Source organism: Metarhizium robertsii (assembly GCF_000187425.2).
Source record: "Metarhizium robertsii ARSEF 23 chromosome Unknown MAA_Scf_2, whole genome shotgun sequence".
Taxonomy (NCBI): Eukaryota; Fungi; Ascomycota; class Sordariomycetes; order Hypocreales; family Clavicipitaceae; genus Metarhizium; species Metarhizium robertsii.
Window position 1 is genome coordinate 147,447 of NW_011942160.1, and position 20,403 is coordinate 167,849.

The 20,403-nt window shown below is 50.9% G+C and overlaps 8 protein-coding genes across 8 annotated transcripts; 4 read left to right on the forward strand and 4 right to left on the reverse strand.

Moving 5' to 3' along the window:
• Positions 1–20: 20 nt before the first annotated feature.
• On the reverse strand, positions 21–1,761 carry MAA_07024 (MFS multidrug transporter; the record flags this gene model as incomplete). The annotated part of the gene is made up of 4 exons (XM_007825022.2): positions 21–533; positions 599–1,022; positions 1,068–1,218; positions 1,272–1,761. 4 exons carry the CDS (start codon positions 1,759–1,761, stop codon positions 21–23), a joined length of 1,578 nt encoding a protein of 525 aa, XP_007823213.2.
• A 1,387-nt stretch (positions 1,762–3,148) lies between these two features.
• On the forward strand, positions 3,149–3,634 carry MAA_07025 (uncharacterized protein; the record flags this gene model as incomplete). The annotated part of the gene is made up of 1 exon (XM_007825023.1): positions 3,149–3,634. One exon carries the CDS (start codon positions 3,149–3,151, stop codon positions 3,632–3,634), a length of 486 nt encoding a protein of 161 aa, XP_007823214.1.
• A 353-nt stretch (positions 3,635–3,987) lies between these two features.
• On the reverse strand, positions 3,988–7,893 carry MAA_07026 (glycosyltransferase family 59 protein; the record flags this gene model as incomplete). Its single annotated transcript, XM_007825024.2, has 9 exons — positions 3,988–5,150; positions 5,206–5,343; positions 5,400–5,992; positions 6,048–6,136; positions 7,083–7,139; positions 7,196–7,289; positions 7,547–7,600; positions 7,738–7,781; positions 7,882–7,893. The coding sequence occupies 9 exons, from the start codon at positions 7,891–7,893 to the stop codon at positions 3,988–3,990; spliced, it is 2,244 nt and encodes a 747-aa protein (XP_007823215.2).
• A 296-nt stretch (positions 7,894–8,189) lies between these two features.
• MAA_07027 (mediator of RNA polymerase II transcription subunit 4) lies at positions 8,190–9,268 on the forward strand (the record flags this gene model as incomplete). The annotated part of the gene is made up of 2 exons (XM_007825025.1): positions 8,190–8,337; positions 8,418–9,268. The coding sequence occupies 2 exons, from the start codon at positions 8,190–8,192 to the stop codon at positions 9,266–9,268; spliced, it is 999 nt and encodes a 332-aa protein (XP_007823216.1).
• A 347-nt stretch (positions 9,269–9,615) lies between these two features.
• On the reverse strand, positions 9,616–11,620 carry MAA_07028 (Nonaspanin (TM9SF); the record flags this gene model as incomplete). Its single annotated transcript, XM_007825026.1, has 2 exons — positions 9,616–9,683; positions 9,742–11,620. 2 exons carry the CDS (start codon positions 11,618–11,620, stop codon positions 9,616–9,618), a joined length of 1,947 nt encoding a protein of 648 aa, XP_007823217.1.
• Positions 11,621–13,010: 1,390 nt separating this feature from the next.
• Positions 13,011–14,147, forward strand: MAA_07029 (Sas10/Utp3/C1D-like protein; the record flags this gene model as incomplete). Its single annotated transcript, XM_007825027.1, has 1 exon — positions 13,011–14,147. One exon carries the CDS (start codon positions 13,011–13,013, stop codon positions 14,145–14,147), a length of 1,137 nt encoding a protein of 378 aa, XP_007823218.1.
• Positions 14,148–14,938: 791 nt separating this feature from the next.
• On the forward strand, positions 14,939–16,099 carry MAA_07030 (sulfite reductase beta subunit; the record flags this gene model as incomplete). Its single annotated transcript, XM_007825028.1, has 2 exons — positions 14,939–15,416; positions 15,480–16,099. 2 exons carry the CDS (start codon positions 14,939–14,941, stop codon positions 16,097–16,099), a joined length of 1,098 nt encoding a protein of 365 aa, XP_007823219.1.
• Positions 16,100–16,738: 639 nt separating this feature from the next.
• Positions 16,739–19,232, reverse strand: MAA_07031 (topoisomerase II associated protein; the record flags this gene model as incomplete). Its single annotated transcript, XM_007825029.1, has 2 exons — positions 16,739–17,027; positions 17,080–19,232. 2 exons carry the CDS (start codon positions 19,230–19,232, stop codon positions 16,739–16,741), a joined length of 2,442 nt encoding a protein of 813 aa, XP_007823220.1.
• Positions 19,233–20,403: the final 1,171 nt, after the last annotated feature.

The window sequence follows — 20,403 nt, forward strand, 5'->3', positions numbered from 1 at the left end:
AATTTGATACCACACCTATCCTAGCCTTCGGCTAGATCTTCCTGTGGAACCAATATCCGTCGTCTACTCGGCACCGTCGACACGGCTATGAGGGCCAGGATGAAAAAGGCTGCTGCAAACAAAAACGGCATCCCTATCCAAAACCCGCCCAGCTTCAATCCCCATCGGAAGGTCTCTGCTAGCATAGGTTGGCCGATAAACAGACCACTCTGTGTCATGACTTCAATGACAGTGTACAGGACACCAAGATGAGTCGAATCCATAAGGCCCGTTGCCAAACTCCTTACGGGAATGGCGAAGACGTCTCCAACGGAAATTAGCACCAAACCTCCCACCATTGATATGGCGGACGTGGCTTGAAACACAACGAGGCAGCCGAGCACGAGCAATAATCCGCTAGCTTGGGCAATGCACTTGTCTTTCTGCATCACGGAGAGGTGATAGGTGGTAAGGAGAATGGCGGACACTGCCGGAACCAGAACGACGAGGGCGGACATATTGACGCCCGCGCGGACCGATATGAGGAATGACGCCTAACACATTAGCGAAATTCTACATCGCAATACGATGGAGTGAGGGCCGTATGGGTGGGTTTTACCTTGCTCAATGTCCAGTCAAGGCGTTTCGCGGCGTACTGAAGCAGCAATGTAAGCCCAGCCTGCTCGCCTAGCTGGAACACAAAAAACGACAGGACGAGTGGTACAAGTCGCGAGTTTGAAGCAGTCCAGCCTGTTATTTGTGATGTGCTTGATCCTATGCCCGTCCAGCTGAACCACTGCGCTTTGGAATGGACGCCAGCGCTTTCATCCTGGAGCAGACCCTGCCTTTCAATACTGTGAGCCGGTTCGGACGGCCAGTCTCCAGGCACGAGAATCACAGCCGCAATGAAGCCAGAAATCATGAAACCAGTGGAAACAAACATGGGAACCCAAGGGTTCGTGGATATCAAGGCACCACCAATGGGGACGAAAATGAGCTGGGAGAGAAGTTTGGCCGATCTGATTTGAGAAAAGGCGGATGTTCTATAATCTATAGTCAGAGGTGAATTCGCAAAGAAGGAGGGTCACATGGTTTCGTAAACTTGCCTCTGTTCTTCTGGACACGCATCTGCCACCAAAGCATGTGTGATGGATGATAGTGTCGCGGCTCCGGAACCAATTGCTTGCCACAACCCGGCAATCCACACGGCTCTCACGGGGAAAACGTCTGGGAACCAGTCTAAAACGCATGGGTAAGTGTGCCGTTGCCAATATCACAGAGCCATGACTCACAAACAAGTCTTATCCAGGCGTCGTTCATAAACATTCCAAATAGAGCCACCAACAGAATCCTTTTCCTGCCCACCTTGTCTGCTAGCGCTCCAAACGGAACTGCCAGCAGCATATTTGGGATATTCTCTATTGCCGCCTCCCATCCTATCACGTAGGCGACTTCACTCTGCACAGGAACAACGCCACATCTGTCTTTGTCCTGGACGTGCGTGGTGCCAGCGAGAGAATCCACCCCGTCGTAGTACTGTTTGCATACAATATCTTGGAGAATGGCGGTTTGGGGCGTCAGCGCGATGTTTGTGGCAATGTTCAGAAGAAGATGTATCGTAAAGGCGGCTACTATGGACCGTAGAGCGTCGGGTTCTGAGGGAAGCAAAGTTGGACATGTTGACGAGGCCGATGAGATTGATGGTGGCCGGTCGACATGCGGTGTAGATGTGGCTTCCGGGTTGAGGAGGGGACTGGTTTCCGAGGCCTGCGCGCCGGCCATGATGCTTAATGTTGTCTATGAATCCTGCCACCATGGATGTATGGAGTAAGATCTTGGGATACTCCGTAGAGGTTACAGCTATGTTGCGGGTAGCATACCCGTCGATGGTTTGTCCATGTCTCTCGTCTGTTGTTGGTGTATCCACACCTTGACTCCCAGACTCTAGTTGGTGAAATTGAATTGTCACAACCTGCCCAAACGAGCAAGCAACTTCACGCGTGCTTCGAGTCACGATGGATGAAAGACTCAAGATTCGACCAGCAACAGTTGTCGGAGGAATGGAGATATTCCCAGTACATACATATCCTACGCTGTTTGACTCTGGCACATGGCCTTTCTTCTCTTCTCAAAACCACCTATTCGGTAGATGAGCGATGAGCTTCATTCGGCGACAGTACTCCGTATACGTAAAAAAAATTTGATTCTTGGCACCAGGACGAGTGAGAGTGAATGCTGGCGTGAGTTGACCCGCTTCGCTTCGTTGCAGGCGACAAGAGAGGCTCGAGATCATGCACGAGGCAGCACTTGATCATCTCTGGTGGCTCCATCAAGCGCTCTTGACAGCGCCGTTTTGTGGACCCTGCAACCACCGCATTATCGATCGATGTCATGATAACAAGGCATGTCGCTGTGTTTTGTGTTGGAATGGGCTCTTGGTTGTCAGCCACCCCGCAAGTTTTCCAGATTTGCTGCAAACCCGACTGTCGCTGCCTCCAGAAGCCCGCACCAGATCCTGGGCAGCGCCTTCCCTAGCCTATGGCAACCCCGCCATTAGTCACCTGCACCGGCCGGTCGCAGCCAGTCGCAGCCACTCACGGTGCCTGCATTTCCTTTTGTCCAGGCCGCCGCCAGAATCCACCCCGGCTTTTGCCGAGGGCCACAAATCTCGAGTCTCTGCGACTGCAATCATCCACCACCCCGGTTGCCCGGTTAAGCCGCTGACCAACGCTTCCACCTCCTCGATGTCAATCCCTGGATGCCCTAGCTCCGTGCCTCCCTCGTCCATCTTTTCCTCTCAACAACGCCGACCGATTGCATCTTCTTGCTATCCAGCGCAGTGCTCGATATCAAGTCCTTGCGTGCGACCGTCTTTGCTCAGCGCCCCATACGCAGTGCGATATAGCCGACTCGCCGTGTGACGTCTTCCTCAACTGCGCAGCCGATCGACCTACCTTGAGGGACTCGGTTGATAACACTGTGGGAAGACGACCTCCACCCAGGAACATCACTCCTCGGATCGACCGGTCAAAGTCGTGTGCGACATTATCCATCGACGCCGGACCAACCGACTACTCACTCCTGTCAACGTGGGAAATTGACAGCCGAGCCTCTCCTCAATCCTACATCGACCAAAACACACTAAGCAAACATCGCTTCCGTCCGAACCATGCCTTCTCAACGCCCCTACTTCCTGTCCTCCTTCATCGCCGCCTTCCGCCAACAAGGCCCGACCCTCCAGGCCAATCAACAGCCCAACAAACACAACAATCAATCCGCCGCCGTCGGTTCCTCCACCTCGTCATCATCATATCCCCAAACAAGCACCGCACCGCGGACCATCGCGACCAGCGCCGCCGCCGCCGCAGCAGCAGCATCGTCCGCCCAAGCAAACAGTCGCTCCCCACCCCCTAGCGTATCTATCCACTCTCCACGCGGCAACAGCGCTGCTTCTATCCCTATTCCAAATCCTTCTGCGTCCGGGCGGCGACGTGGCAGCGATAGCAGCAGCGAGGGCTTCAGAGATGCAATAGGCGCAGACAAGTGGTATATTGGCGGTAGGACGGCAGGCGGCGAAGAGAAATTCTTCAAGCTGGGCGTAGTGAGGAGGGTGAGAAGTAATGATGGTTTGAGTCTGGATCGACTGAGTTTATAAGACCCGGGACTGAAGAAGACTAGGCCCAAAAAGAAAAAAAAATGCTTCCTGGCTCCGGTTATGCAAGACGGATGCCACTTCATGAGATGGAAATGTTTACCAATGGCTTGAAATGTGAATATGAATGAGTCTGGATGGGATGCTGGAACTGGAATCATTGGTGGCGTTTACAGGGCTGCTTTGCTATTAAAAAAATGACGTGGCGGGAAAACACTTCATTGCACCATATGGTTGGTGTCTCTGCATCTTGCTTTTTCATCTTAAAGCATCGAATGCAGTGTATGAAATATACATGATTGCTTCGCATTTCATGGGCCTATTCTTTTTGTCACGTAGTGTATGCTTTTGTTTTGCTACCACATGAACCGCTGTAGTCGGCCATCTTCGAGATTCCGCCCTTGTTCATCTTTCCATACATACGGCTTCATGAGGAATATATACCCTGTAGCCACGTTTATCGCCACAAACCACAGTGTCTCGAGGACAAGTCGCACGTCATACCGTTTAAAGACCTCCCTGGTTTTGCCAACAATTGACCGTGGTGCTACTCCCTCAAATAGGGAGTTTATATGTGCGTGATCATGGACTCTCCAAGCCGGTACTAACAGGCGCCACATCACCCAAGGGAGAATGAAGTAGCGAGGCTCAACAAGCGGTGCTGTCATTAGGGAGAGTGTGGTTGCCAACAGGAATATGAGGCCTGTAGAAGTTGAAGTTGGCTCAGCCGAGACCAGGAGCGGGTCATCCTCCACGGTACCTCGAAGTTCACCGTCCGTTGATGCCGAGTTCCTCGGCATCTGGCTCACATCCTGGGGATATTCTACGTTTGTTTGTGTCTTCTTGGTTCCCCATGCGATCCAGAGAGGATAGCTTGTGTAGGGAGCAGGCTCGTTGACATTGTACCGGGCAGAGCACAGCTCACGGTTGCTCGATAAGATCCAGTCCGCACAACCTGCCAATGTGCCCCATACCATCCATCTGCTGATGGTATATGGAATAATAAGCATGAATCTGATGAGGCTGCCCCGGCGGATAGTGTATCGAAAAATGTAGAACATGTAGTGTCGGTTGTCGGCGAGTGTGAATGGATGAATAATGGTGTTGAATTTAACAATTGCTGTGGATACTACAAAGGTAAGTAGAGTATAAATTATCCAAGGAATAAATTTGGAGTTGAAAATGAAATCCGCGGTCCTTAAGGCAGGAGATGGCGAGCCATGGCTTGGCGTTTCGAGAGCGACTTGAGAGGCAGTGCTTCGAGTGTCCCTCGCCTTGGAACCCTCTGGTCGCTTCGATTTGACAAAACGCGAAAATTCAAAGGACCTAGATGTCTTTGAGGGCTGTGACGACCCCGCCCTTTGGCCACTTTGTGAAAGTGAACGAAGCACATTTCGTGCAATGTCAAGAATAGGAATTACATGCGGTAAGAGAAGGGGGAGGGAAAAGAAGGCAAAAAAGGGCCAGATATAAAGTAGCTGGGCCAGGTGAATGGTGGCAACATGATTCGACTTATCACCTACCCAACCAAGGTCAGTGACACGATGCCAGTCCGCTTCTATGAAACAACTTACCCAGGACAACGCCGCCATTCCATGCCACAAAGCTAGCAAAAGCGGCGAGGACGGATATATATGGCCATATTTGGCGAATGACTCGAATGGGATTGCAGAGAGCTGCGATTGCAAGACTAATCGCTGTGAAAAGCATATCTAACGAAGAATATCAGCACCCCGCTTTGACAAGCCGAAGACAAAAAGGTACTTACCATCTGGCCAAGCCAGATTCAATGGCGGATCATGAATATCGCCCACAGAGTATCTCCAAGCATAAAACTTGACCTGGTCTGTCAATGTCGTCATGAAAGGCTGCTCTGCGTGTTGCGGCCGCATTGTCTTGAGCGCGTGAACAGCCTCCAGACCCCCCATCCACACCACTATCCAGAAGACATTTGTCTGCCTCATTAACAGAGCCAAAGTACCCAACAAGACAGTAATCAAGTCACTCACAAAGGAGCTTCGATCTCGCCCAACGCGCTTGAGGTGGTTCAAATAGCCACCAACCACCACAGCCGTCGAAATAACGTCGGTATAGTACAGTCCTGAAAAGAAAAACAGCAGTGGAAATAGCGCAATGTTGAAAGCCGTGTGCACGGCGTATTTGGAGATGGCTTTGAGGCGCGCCGACGAATGTGCCTCGTATAGTCGCGATTCAATTTCATGTCGGCACAACAGGGTCAAGGAGGCGAGAACGATCAAGCCAAGAACGTTCGTGATGCGTAAACTACTAGTATCACAGCTAAACACCCATGGAAGCTTCACAGCCGCGGCTGTCTTTTGGAGAAGAATTGAAAATAGGTACCTGATACGAGTATTAGTCTATCGCCGTAGCCCATGGGGGGAATTGCTATACGAACAGCCCTGGTGGAGTTGTGATTTTGTCATCCCACTCGAGAAACTTGCCCTCACAGTACCTTTGAGCTTGTGGTATGTGGAATATTTCATCCTAGAAGGTTGTTAGTCGGGAAACTAGTTGTAAACATGAGAGAATTTCTGCCATACCAAGTATGGCTCTGATACTGTCTCAGAAACTATCATGAACCACGCTCCGCTTAGCAGAGTCAGCAGGGAAAACGGGGGGAAATTCTGCCACTTTTTTCCGGTTCTGCGAGAGACCAAAATCAATATTGGTATAGAAAGTGCCAATGTGGCCAGGGGCGACGCCCAGCGTCTGGTGACTTCTATGCTGTCTGCCATGTTGGTGGTGGGCGACATGGACTGAGAATGGCTGGAAATAGGCAACGCGGAAAGGGTGAAGGGGGGGTATTAACAAGCGTACAGGGCTTGCAAATAACGAAAGTTCTTGACGAAAAAAAAATCCGAATTCCATTCTATTCCATTTTGAAGGATCTTTCGTCGGCGCCTTGTGCTCTATAAGCGGCGCGAGCTTGGTTGCAAGGAGATTGATTACCTGGCAAGATGACTTCCATTTCTATGGGGGTTTTGTCTGTGCGAGTCGCACTGTCTCATACTGTACAGTCACCACATCCCTTGGATCCCCAAGCAGTACTCATCGACTCGATATTCACATAAAATAGTTGATTAATTGGAGACAATTCAGTAATAGTGAGTGAGCCCAATGTCTCTCCAAGATGCGTTTGCACCACTACACGCATAGTTTACGCATACTGGCGATTTAACATCCTCCGATATCAGACATCTCGTTAACGATATTCGCAGCACAAATTGAAGAAGCAAAGGTTACAGGCTATTTGAAACAGGGAAAGTGGCTCAGAAAAGTTCTATTTTGAGTATCTTATACAAAGAGAAGAACCCTTGTCGTCCACAGGGCTTTGATAATCTACAATCCATGTTCCACCAATGCATTTTAAAAGGGCTGCAAATTCGTTAACCATGACATTGTGACTCCAATTAGAATATTTGAGACTCACGTTATCCTGGGGATGGACCTCAGGCTGAATGAAGTAGCGGCCGACGAAGGGGATTTTCTATGGACCAGCATTAGCAGTCAAAACACTATAATCGGCCTATTTAGCAAACATACCTGGAGAACGTCCCTCTGGACACGAGGAATGCCGGAGACGTAGAGAAGGAGACCGACAACGGCAGCACCACCAAAAGAGGCAGATCTCACACCACTATCCCAATTGTTAGTTTCGTGTTTGCCCAACGCTTCCGTTGACTGCGCGGGTGTTGAAAACGCTCCCACGTTCCACTCAAAATTGACCCAGCAGGCGGATTTGTGCGTCTAGGCCAAGAAGCAGTCCCCCATGCAAAAAGGAATTGTCCTTTTCCAAGCGTACTGTTCCTTTCCAGACCCAGGGTCGCCCCAAGTGCCATTAACCCTCGTTCGACCAAATGCTTCACCCATGCGGCGGAACAAGATCCAACTTACGTTCGGAGGAGAGAAGTCTGGTTCCATCCATTGATGTTGGGCTGGAACTTGTATCTATTGCTCAATGTTAGCCTCCTCCTTCCATCATTCGAGCCAACGGTGCCCAAGGCTAGGCAACTCGGCAGGCCATTTCCGCACGCAACTCGGTTCCTTCGTCGAGATCGGCGTCGTTGGATACATCCGGTACGTACTTGGGGCCGTAGGCGCTCTTGAATTCCGCAGCGCGGACAGGAGTCTGCAAGATTCCGTCAGTCAACACTCCACCGCGGCGCCGTATTATTCACGTAGTGCGGCATTGAGTCACCCTAAAAGTCATTAGTCATGAGAGTACTTACAGTGTAGACCATCTTGACTGGGGGATTGGCAGTCGAAGCCTTTCAATATGATTCAATTGCTTGACGGGGTATCGTCTTCAAAATTGATGCCGGAACGATGCGCGAGTTTGCCCACGGGAAAGGCCGGATGGTGGCCTGAGGCCCACACAACAGCTTCTGGATATCAGCGGCCAATGAAATGCGCTTTAATTGACCCACTGCAGGTAATACCAACGGCAACCAAGTTCATCGTTCAGAACCTAGGCCAATTCTATTGAATAGTAGTTACCATGTGATGCTGGTAGCTCGCCGAGAAAGCACCCGCAAATATGGACAAATACATCGACAGTCGCTTTGAGCGACTAGAAAAGGCATTGTCAAATCTAATTGACTCCGTCACAAAATATCACCCGTCCACTATTCAAGCCGAAGAGCTCAAAGCCGCCGACAACGAACTCAGCAAAGGTCTTGAAGAAGGTACAAAACAAATTTTAAAAAAATCGCGGACTGCTCCTTCCTCCTTCGCCTACAGGCCACATCCTCTGACTGAATTCTAGTTCAAATCCATCAAAATAATCATCTCCGCATTCAAAAGCTTCGCCAGTCCTCGGCAGCCCTAGACACCCAGATTCGCGACACGCTGACCAGCCTCGCCAACACGCACAAAGACATTGTCAGCACGCACACGACGACATACCCATCCGAGCCCAACTACCCCATCGCATACGAAGAGCTCCTCCGTTACGCCAGGAGAATCAGCAAAACCACCCTCCCGCCAGCGGCAACCCTTGAAGGCGCGGCAGCATCGCCAGAGACGCAGTCGCCGAACCCCGAGTCTCTAGCACAGTCTGCCCTAACCCCGTCTGCGCGGACGCCCTCGCAGCCGCAGAGCCCGGCCGTCAATGGCACACCGCAGTTGACTGCGGAGCAGCCAACCCAGCCACCTGCAGCCAATCTGAACACGAGTCTGCCCGAGGGAATGAGCCAGTATCTCAACCCGCTGTCTGGACAGCTCTTCTTCCCCTGGCCGTTGGAGGATAAGATTCGCTCGGGATCTTTGGCTTCGTATCAGGTCCTTGTCGAACAGGGCATCGATCCCAAAGGGTACGATCCTGCGACAGAAGAGGAAAGAAGGCTCAAGGAAGAAGAGGAGCGCAGGGCCAAGGAGGAGCAGGAGAAGGCTGAGCGTGAGGCGCGCGAGAAACAGCTCCGTGAGGAGCGGGAACGGGCCCGTGCTGAGAGAGAGAGGCAACGAGAAAAGGAACAGGCGGAATGGAGGCGCGCGAGTATCGTCAGTGGGCAGCCTGATGGTCCCGGGCTGTCCAGAGCCGGTACAGCTCTTGGGGAGAAGAAGCAGTTCCAGTTCACAAATTTGGATGATTTGGATGACGACGACGACGATGATTGAGTAACTTACGTACATTGATTTCCTCACCACGTCAATGACGATATGCATGTGTAGCATAGGATAGAACCCGCGAAAGTGATTTACAAGGATAGAAATGCTAATTGTTCATGTCATATTCTTTTTGTCTATCAATAGAGTCGCCTTTCCCAGGCATGGCTAACCCCCGTCATCGCTGCGCTCTTGGCCCGTTTGCTGACGGACAGTATCAGACTGCACACGCTAGTCATACATATATGGTGTTACACATCCCTCATGATCAGTTTTGCGGGGACCACGACGACGTTCATGGCAATCCCGCCAGCCTCTAGTCCCAACTTGGGGTGAAGCAAGTCGGCATGTCAATTCCCTCAATCTATCTTGATTGACGAGTAAATCCGTCTGACGAACCACCAGCTGGCAAAGTAGCCAATGGAACCTAAAATTTACGTTAGTCGCCGTTACATGCTCAAATATCAAATGTGCAAAAAACATACCGGCGAGAATAAAGAATAGGAAGGAAATGAGAGCACTGTAGCCCATATACAGGACTATCCCAGCCAGGCCGCCGAGCTTTACCTTGGTGATGAGGTAAAGCAGGCAATTCAGAAAAATGTAACCACCGCTCATGCCAGCAGCCAGGAAAGATCGCCACTGCCAATGATAGTTCTCGGCGCAGAGCAGGAAATAAGTCATAAGAATAGTGACGGCAGCGCAAACAACCACCATGAGGCCGTAGCAAAGGAAGAGGAAACCAAACATGTAGTAGATGCGGCTGAACCAGATGGAGCTCATGATGAAGTAGAGCTCGACAAAGATGGCACCAAAGGGCAGCAAACCAACGATCAGCATACTGGGAATAGGACGAAGGTATGTCGTAACTGGCGGGATCTGGCGTGGAATCTGGTTGACGCGCACAGGCGCCTCAATCTGGGGGCTTCGGAAACCGAGCCAGGATCCTGCAACCGACAGAGGGATCGAGATGACGAACCAGATGCCAACAATTACGAGCATGGTGGTGAATGGCACAGCGCCAGAGGACTGCTTGGCCCAGAGGAAAAGATCCAAAAGGAAGAAGGCGGCAAAGACAATACCAGGGACCAGCACCGGTGTCAAGGCAATGTTCACCTTCCACTGCTCACCCTGCATTGCCTTGTAAGTTCTCGCCGAAGTATAGCCTCCGACAAACCCGAGAAGAGTGTACAGAATGATCATGATGGTCCCAAGGGAGCCACGGTTGGAAGGAGACAGGAAGCCCAGTAGGGCAAAGGCAATGGTACACCCGGTCATAACGAAAAGCTGAGCACCGCTGCCCAGCAAAACGGACAACAAGAGCGGGTGGGACGGGGTTCGGAAGACATCACCGTGAACAAGCTTCCAGCCAGAGTCTTCTTGAACGCCATCCTCGATTGCAGAAGTTCCATTGAGGTCGTCCAAGCTGATGGCATCAAGGCGATTGTAGCGCGAGATGTCCTTCTTCAGTGTACGCACCAGAATTGACATGACCGTCAGTACCAGGATAATGACAATGATTGCAGTGTCGATGAGCCAGAACCAGTGAATCTTGGGGTCGAAAACGTGGAGATACTTGTCCCATCGAGTTGCCCAGGCAGTGTCCGACTTCCTCCAATACACACTGTAACTGAAGTGAACATCCTGGTTCTTGTCGCCTTCTTCAAATATGAGCTTTGGGTGGTTATCCGCGCAGTCGGGTTCGCCAGTATAAGCCAAGGAAGAGGGTTGGACGACGACACCAACCACACGAAGTTGGTTCGGGTTCCCATTCACCTCGTGATACTCGATCCAAATTTCGTAGTGGTTGTTGAAGGACAGCTTTTCATCCTCTTCTTCATTTTCAGTAAATTGGTAGTCGCCAATGGAGAAGCCGGGGCTGTAGAAGGTAGTGCCGGTGAGTTCATCTTGAATCTTCTGGCCTGCCGGCAGACCGTCAACGAGCCAATTCAAGCTATACCCCTGGTAAATTCTGTCATTGATGAATTCTCGCATCTTCTCCGGATAGGAAACCTTGCACAGAGGCTTGCAGGTCTCATTTCTGAGCATGCGCAAGTCAAATGGCGAAGTCATGATCCTGTCACCGAACAAGATGCTTCCTAGGCTCTCGGATACATATTTCGGTCCCCCATTCGGTTGGCAAAACTGGAAAGCAGGATGGTAGTAGTCGTATGAGACCACGGAGTGTAGTCGGTAGTCTTGCATTGCAGCAACCGGCGAAATCTTGTTGACGTACAGCGGTACCTGGTCGTCGGGCTTATACGAGGTCGGCGCAACACCAGGCAGGTAGAAGGCAGACGTCAGCTGCGGCGCCACGAGCGCTGCAGCAAAAAGCGCCTGCTGCGCAGTGTCTTTGAATTGCATGGTGGCGACGGTTTACGGCATGCCAAGGTCGATGGATGGCTGTGGCTCGACCGGCGGCTCGCGGCTTCGTTATGGTGTCGGCACGATGACGCCTGGGAGGATGACAAGAAGAGCTCTGCTCGAGATTGTTAAAGCTGTGATTAGGAAGTCGAGAGCAGAAGTCGACGCCTCTCCTCAACACGCATCAGCAACTGCACAAGCTTCAATGTTCTTGTTGACACGATGGCACAGAACAGAGAATCCCAAACCACAAAAATGCAAAGTCGACCCAAGGCCCAAAATCTGACAGCTATGGGGAGTGGAAGTGGGAATCTGGCAAGAAAGGCGGCCTGCACATTGTCGCCCAAAGCAGCTTAGTCAGGAGCCGTCAACGTGCCTGTGTCTGGACTCTGCGTGGTGCCGGTTGGCCAGGGTCAACAATGAATTGTACGGAGGATCTGGATCCATGGGCCTGGCGACGCGTGTAACTTATTAGTCAGTACTCCATGCGGAGGCGCTATGATGCAGACAGCAACACGTCTGGTGCGCTGCTTATTGGCTCCGTCAGCACTTCACAGGGTCCGCACTTGGCCATCGCCATGTCGAACGGTGTGTGGTATCGTGCGGTCAAACAGTCAATACAACAGGAACAGCCGACTACGCTAGTTGCCAGAAACCCGCCTAAGTCCGTACTGAATAGAAAATTGGTAAAAATTTACTCAAAAGTAATAGAACATTTACCTCAATATAATCTCTAGCTTCCTTTGGAAGATCATGGCAAACATTTTATACTTGTTGTCGGCGTCTGCCATCCTGGCATTTCATGATAAACAACCTCAGCTTGGTCCAAAGTGTCCAGGTTTGCAAGGTAAACTCTTAGGTCGACGGCATCTGTCGAGGACAAATGTTCTATCCCAAACGTTTAGAAGTCCCTTCTTGTAGAGTTCATCAATTTCCTTGAAAAGGCTTGGGACATGAAATACAACTCCAGTCTCGATATAATTTAGTGCCTGATGTTGTTAAGGTAAAACAAGACGAAGGGAGAGGCAGGAGGAGCGCGAAACATGCCCCATTGGGCGCCTAGAATGACCTTGATTGTCATACTGTGGCTGTTAGGGCGTGGAAGCACGACGGGTCGTTGTTGGCGACAACCGTGGGGGGAATGCCCGTCATCATCAGCGACGAAAAGTGGACGAGCCGGCCACTTGTACCGCAGTGCATGAAAGATGAAGACATGGTGGGGCAGATAAGGGCAGCACTGTCTCTTTTTTCCATGGCTCACGGAAGACTTTCCACTGGACTGCCCCACTAAAAAGTTTCGCAGGTAATTGAACACTTGAACCATCGTCGATCTCGATTTCTTCTTCAGCCGACTGCATCAAATCCACTGCACTTTCAAGGCACCACCGCGATGGCTGCGCCGACTACTTTGCCGGCATTGCTGGCTTCTTTGACTCAGTCCCTATCACTAACTCAAGAAGCCGCCCCGAAAATTGCCGCCATCGAACCCCCTGAAAATGGCATTTCACTACTCGATGTAAAAAACGAGTTGCTGCTCTCGTACCTGCAAAACCTCGTCTTCCTAATTCTCCTCAAACTCCGCAATTCCAAGCCCGACCCCGAAAACATCAGTCAGCTGGACGAATCAGTTCGAGCTAAACTTGTTGAGTTGCGGCTTTATCTCGAGAAGGGCGCCCGGCCACTCGAGGAAAAGTTAAAGTTTTCCATCGAACGATTCTTGCGAACTGCGCAAGACGCCCAGCGCGAGCAGAAGGCAAAAGAACAACAATCCAAATCCAAGAGCAAAAATAATGCGGATGACGACGAGTCTGCATCAGACTCTGCATCAGAAGACCTAGAGTCCGACGAAGAGAGCGAAGCAGATGAGCAGCCACAAGCCCGGAAAGGCAACATGGGCGCAGCTCCCAACCTTGGAGCTATGATTGATGAGGTTTCTACTAGCCGCGGCGGACGGGAGGACGGACCAGCAGGGGTCTACCGTCCGCCCCGGCGAGATCGCGTTGTCATGGAATCAACACGATCTCGTGAAAAGTCTCAACGAAGGGCCACCAAATCAAACACCATGGAAGAGTTTGTCAATGATGAACTCGCCACTGCTCCCATGGCCGAACCCAGTATCGGCACAACCATTGTCCAGGGTGGCCGCAAGATGAAAACCGCTTCAGAGCGCATGGAAGAGGCCGAGCGTCGCGAATACGAAGAAACCAACTTCACCCGTCTTCCCAAAGAGAGCAAGAAGGACCGCGCTAAGAAAGCTCAGGCAGCTGGTCGCAGCGGTCGTATGCAGTTTGGTGGCGAGGAATGGCACAACTTGGGAGAGGGAGTTGATCGAATCGATCGCTTGACCAAACGCAAAGGGCCTCCCGGTGGCGGAGTGCGTGCGATGCTTGAGAAGAGCCGAAAGCGTGGATTTGATACAACGGATGGCCCGAGAGGAAGTGGCCGCAGCGTGGAGATGGGTGAGCGGTTCCAGAAGAGGGCCAAGATGTTGGAGGCAGGTCGAAGAGATAGAGGCAAGAAGAGGTAGACTGACATAGACGCGTATACTGGGGCAATCTTGACAAAAAAATCTTGGCATAGATCTGAGACGAAGGCTGAATTTCGCATTTCCCTCTCTCTTGAATCGAATAACTTCTGGCTTGTTTCGTCCCGTACATGTAATAGGACCCAAGCAGTCTGGTAGGCGCCGGTCACTGCTTTCAATTAATGGCGAGTTGCAGGGATGGAGAATACCGTGATGGATTCAGTATGGCAGAAACAAATTAGTGCCCCCTGTTTTTACCTATGGAAGAGACGTATTTAGCCATGGAAGGTCTTAGGGTTGCGATCAGGGGAGTGAGAGAAACGATTCCACGGATACGTACGAACTTAATCGCATCCACCCTAGACCTTGGAGGGTACCCAACCTTGGTTACTCTATAGAGTCGTGGAAGTCAGCTAGTGTTTGGCATTTCTCAAATTTGTCATCAAGAGAAAGCCTTGAGATACATTGATATGCAGTATGCCAAATACCAATTCCGTAATCGATTACGGAATTGAGCAAGTGGAGGAATGAGAATAGAAGCATCGTCGTCGCTCAACCAAGTGAGTACACTGATAAGATAAGAGCTCCGCGCTGCCAACAATTTTCTACACCCCACCTCCCTCACCATTGATCATGGCGACATCACTTCGCCTATCCCGATTTTTCTCCAGTTAAGAACAATTGAGCAACATAGCTCCATTTGGCTCGGAACAGACCATATATCTTCACCGAAACAGCGATAATATACGACCGGAATTGCCACAAACCCACGCAATATGAGCAAGCTTGACAAAATGGACATTGACAATGATATCGAAGACGACGATCCCATAACTGCCAGCTACCCCGTCTTCCTGAACCCGGCTCTCCCTCTAGGGCGCCGCCTACTCGTCCTGCAGCAGCCCAATCGTACGGATGACACGCCGCGACCACCGCCCACCGAACTCCGCCTGAAGGCGCATTCTGGCATGGTCGAGATTGACTTGCCTCTGGACAATACAACCGCCTACGACCGTGAGAAAGGTTTGAAATGGGGCCGCATTCTTCAGTCATCCATGGCGTCGAAGAACGGTGGTAGTCACGGTCTAGCGGGTGGATTTGGCTTCGGCGCCGTACAGCAAAGAGGCAAGAAGAAGGGTGAGACGGACGACGACGAGTACATGGACTGGAACGAGGCTGTTCGCCAGGACAAGGTGTTGAGGACGCAGACACTGGGCGGGCAGTACCCCGACACAGACGAAGTTCAATACATGGTTGGCGTATTCCAAGGGAGTATGTTGCTACTCACTCTCCCCCTCGATCAATCCATTCACTACTAACTAACCCAATTGCTAGAAAACCTCCACCTCACACCCGTCTCTTCCCTCGTCCATCTAAGACCTCAGCTCCACCACCTCGACGCAGCCACCCAGCAGGAACGCAACGCCTCCGCCTCAGCGTCCAAAGAAGCAGCAGGATCTTCATCTACCGCCGCCCGCGCCATCCACATGACTATCAAGAACACCGCCGACGGCGATGCAGTCACCACAGAAACCATGGCAGACAGATTACGCTTTGTGCAGACGGAAAACTGGCGGAAGATGAGATATACGGATGAAAACGACGAGGCCGCATGGGAAGTGTACAACGAGAGTCTATTCCTGCAGCTCAGGAACGACACCAACAAATCCGAGGACGAAGGAGAGACGAAGGAGGGAGAAGGCGCGAAAAAGGATATGGAGGAATTAGTGCCCAGGTTCGGGGCCAAGTGGAATGACAAGCAAATGCTGGAGGCTGTGAGTGGCATCGAGAAGCCCGATCCAGAGCCAGAGATCAAGCCCGAGCCGAAAGGTAAGCAGGATGCTGAGGATGCAAGGACATCCAAGGGGAAACCACGGGCTGGCGCAGCTCCTCCTGCCACGAGAAAACCCAGTAGAGCCAAGGCACCGTCAAAAGCAGCAATCACCATCGACTAGAAACTTGCTTGATGGAGAGTTGTCAAGGAAGGCAAAGTTGTATGCATGAACCCGGCGCAAGGTGTTTACGAAAATGGTCTACCAGGTTTAAGTACTTTACGGATATAGAGACGATTGTTTTGGAGAGGATATTTTTGCGGGGAAAGATTAAAGCTTGATTTATACATGCCGACGACACCGGCATTCCAACCCGCCTTCCTCATGCTCGTGATGCTGAAGGCAGCCTTCATCTATGCCCGTGACACGCCATACCATATTTTCAAAGTCATCATCTCCCGTTTCGTATTGTACAGAATGATTTTAGCAAGCAAAAAAAAAAAGGAACAAAAAAAAATGAAGAATGAACAGAGTTGCAAAATGTCATATGTAAAAATGGTTGTTTCCTAGCCCCTTTCCTCCTATCCTTTCTCCTTTACATTCACGGCAAGGCCCCCACCAATTAGCACGGCGTCGTCGTCTTCTTATATGGCACAATCGCTCCACGTCGTAAAGGTTCCCCAAACCACAAGCCAGCCCAAGTTTGCCTTACGGAACTCCCCACGAGGATAATAAAGCCTTGAATATATGCAAATATATGTGTTGCTCCCGCTTTTCGTTTTCCGTTTTGAAGATGTTTGTCGCATGATATCGTTTTGGGTTTTACTGCAGTAACTCTACATCCAAGCCAATGGATCGCATGAAGAGATTCACACTGCCAAGTCGCTCCGCGGCCATGGTAGGCGGTAAAGTCTTTGACATGGAAACAGTGTCCAAGACACGGTCCTTGACTGCAAGTACGAGTCGAGTCTGCTGATCATGGGTGGCACTAACCCCCATGGCCGCAAGCAATTGCCAGACATAAACGTCGATTCCTGCATTAACGCTGCCAGGAAAAATATATGGTAGCGAAGGCTCTAGTTTGCTAAACAAAATTTCAAATGTTTGGTCCCTTTCAACAAGTTAGTAGATTACGTCCGCAGGGACAACTTGAGGCGACTTACCATTTCTCCCACTGCTCCGGATTGCCAGCACCAGTCTGTTTCAAAAGCACAGCACGGCTGAGAATTAAAGTAAGCATCGAAACACCAATTCTCGTTCTGGCAATGAGATCGACATTTAGCTTTGTAGCAATAAGGTTCAGAACACCGTCAACGATATCCAAGCCGGTTTCATTAAAGTATTGCATCAAAGAAGGCATGACAGTTGAGATGAAGAGTTCAATGTTCTCGCGCATACGGGAGTTGAGATTGGTTTCGCCACTTGTGACAGCCGCACCTTGGACAACATCAAGCTGATCAAGGTGATAAATGATCATCGTCAATATCGTCGTTCGCTGCTCAAAAGTGAGGTGGGGGAAGATGCGAGGAATCGCCTTCTTTCCCTTGGCGCACGACAAGAAAGCGATGAATGGATGAGGAACTGTAGCGCCAATCGGCTCGTGCACCTTTAATTCTGTCCACAGCTTTGCATTGTAGGCGTCCAATGTCACGGCCCATTGCCGATGCTGTTCTTGGAGTTCTAGGTCAGGTTGGTTGCCCATTGGCGGAGGAATAAGGCGTATGTGGTCTTCAATCTTCATCAAGATGTCGTAAACCTTCTCGACATTCCGTAGAATTCGCTTCCGATCAAGCACGGTCTCTTGGTGAGGAGACTTTTTACCGTTACTTGGACGAGGAGTCTCAGTCTCAGCGCGCTTGATGTTGAGCAACGGCTTCGGTGTCTTCGCATTGCTGAAAGAAATCTTGCCTAAACTACCAGCAATCACGAGCTGAGGGTTCTTCGGTTTGTTTTTTGCAGCTTCGACAGCTCTTTGAACCTGTTGTTCCATTCGCTGAATGTGATTTTCAGCAGGTCTGCCATGGCGGCGCATTCCACCATGGCGACTTCCCGTCTGGAATAGATAAGTCTGTGCAAAGTTGCTCAGGGGTTGACTCGGATTTTGCCGTTGGCCGGCACGGATGTGACTGTAGACTTGGTAGTAAAAGTCTTCGGAAATGGAAGAGTCGGAGCCTTCAACAGGATTCCCAGTGGCAGAGACAAGTTGTTGCAACTGAATTCGGGTGATGAAATTCTTATCCTGGGGTGTCATTAGTCCGTTGTCTTTAGACAAAAGCCAGATTTTATGGTTTCGTTTGGCACGTTTAGTTTCCTGGTCTAAAAAGGCGGCCTTTTCGTCCTCAGACATTTGCAACATCTGAGGATGAGCTTGCAGTTGCGCCAAGCCAGGAATGGAGCCTTGGGAACGATGGCCGTAATGACCAGGCGCACTCATAGGTGCAGACTCTCCAGAGAGACGGTTAGGATTCTGTAGGATCTGGGTGGGCTGAACAAGAGGCGCTTGCTGGCGGGACTGTTGCGGTGGTGGTGTAGGCATCTGCTCTGTTGGCCTGGCCTGCATGCTCTGAGGACGCTGCAATATCGTGACCGGGGGTCCGTGGCCAGGATGGCCCTGTTGTTGGTGTTGCGTAACATGTTGACCTGCAATATATTCCGTGGCCGGCCCTTGCTGATAGATAGCAGGGTCAGACAGAGGAACCTGAGGCTGTGCTTGTTTCGGGGCTTGGGCTCTCATAGAAGCCTCGACTTCTTCGAGACTCATAATTTTTCGGCTGGCTGATGTGGACGGTTGTTGGGTAGCGCCCTGCGAAGTGTGTGCCGTCGTCTTGGCCGGTGCAATTCCCCAAATACTCTGATCAACATGCAGATCTGGGAGTGGTTCCGGCTCCCTATACTTTTCATATCCAGTTCGGGCAGGTCTTTGTGTTGACTGGGTTGAATAGTTCGATGTAGTCTGCGAAGGGATGGCCTGTGACTGCGGCTGGGCGGCCGTTGCTCTGGGAGCAGGCTGCTGACGATTGAACCGAAGATGTTCCTCCTCAATGGCATCAGCAACTTTGGCGGTTTGTCCAAAAAAGTCAAAGTCCTTTCCAACATTTCCAGCGACAGCAGAATCACCACCAAAAGTGTCATCGTTGAAGACATCATCGGTTTCATCGAGTTGATCGCCAAGCCCATCGTATGTGTCCTCAAAGTCGAGAGCATCGTCCTCGTTACCGCGTCCTGAAAGACCGGCGAAAGGGTCGTGGGCTTGTGAGAAGCCCGGAGCAGCCGTGTTATGGCCACGGGGCCCAGTGCCCAAACCGAAGAATGACATTATATACGGTATCGAACAGCAAAGGTGGGGAAAGTCAAAGAAAGAAGGACTACTCACGAGCGTTAGCATGGACTTGGAGCAAAGGTGAAACATTAAGGTAGTATTAGGATTGATAACAGCAAAAAAAAGTACGCTCTCAGAGTATTGAACGCAACTTCGACCTGAAAAAGCGGTCCAGATCTGTCCTGTCAAGCTTCGCGACACGGCATATTGGGCCTGCTTGCGCTGATACCCGATTGTAGCAAAGTGCGTCTTGATCAGGACTCCAGAAGCTTACAATATCGACTCGCCAAGGGGATAATTACAACAAGATGCATGAATCATAAAGAGAGAGGAACGTACCACTAGAATGACAGTAAGTTCGCAGCGGTTGCCAAGTCGCACAAATCTATCATGGTGTCTTCCAGAGTGGAATCACGACGTCAAAATCAGAGCAAGTAGCTCAAGCGCCGGCGGAGGCGGGACAGCGTCGACAGTAACCCGAAGATTTCTCGCAAGCTTCAAGAGGTCACAGTGTAGAGTCAACACCGGCGCCAGACAGAAAGCGCCAAAACAAGCTACGTGTTGAAGCTTGCGATGCGATGAGAGAAGGCAAAGAGGGAGGACTAATGTTCCGCAACTCCCCACTACGCCTCCAACAGCAACGCCTATCGTCAATGCCAAGTCACGTGCAAACAAAGGCCTTTACCATTAGCTTGACGAAAAACTCCTGTGCCCAGCATAGCAATTCATATATCTCCCCAACCCCGAAGCAAGTCCCGCGGGTATAATTAACTGTCGAATCATAATGGCCGGCACTTGCACATGCAGTGTTGCGTGCCTCCTCAGCAACGGTTCTCACTACCATAGTAAAGAGGACACGCCGGCAGGTTTGGCACCATGAAGGTTCTAGCATTCACATTATAATTAGATCCTACCCCACGAAGCTGGGGTATGACAAGTGTCTACGGAGGACGCCAATAGTTCAATTTGAAGAGATGCACGAGTTGGACTGCACGTGGTCTGTTGCTTTGGCTCTGACACAAATGGGAAACAATCTCCGGCAGCACAACAGATCGAGCTGAGGGTTGACGGTCGTACACTTGTGACGTGTCTGATCTTGGCTAAATTGTAGGTGACGACTGACCCGTGTCTTGCTCAGAACTGTCTGCACTCTCGGGCAAGAGATGCA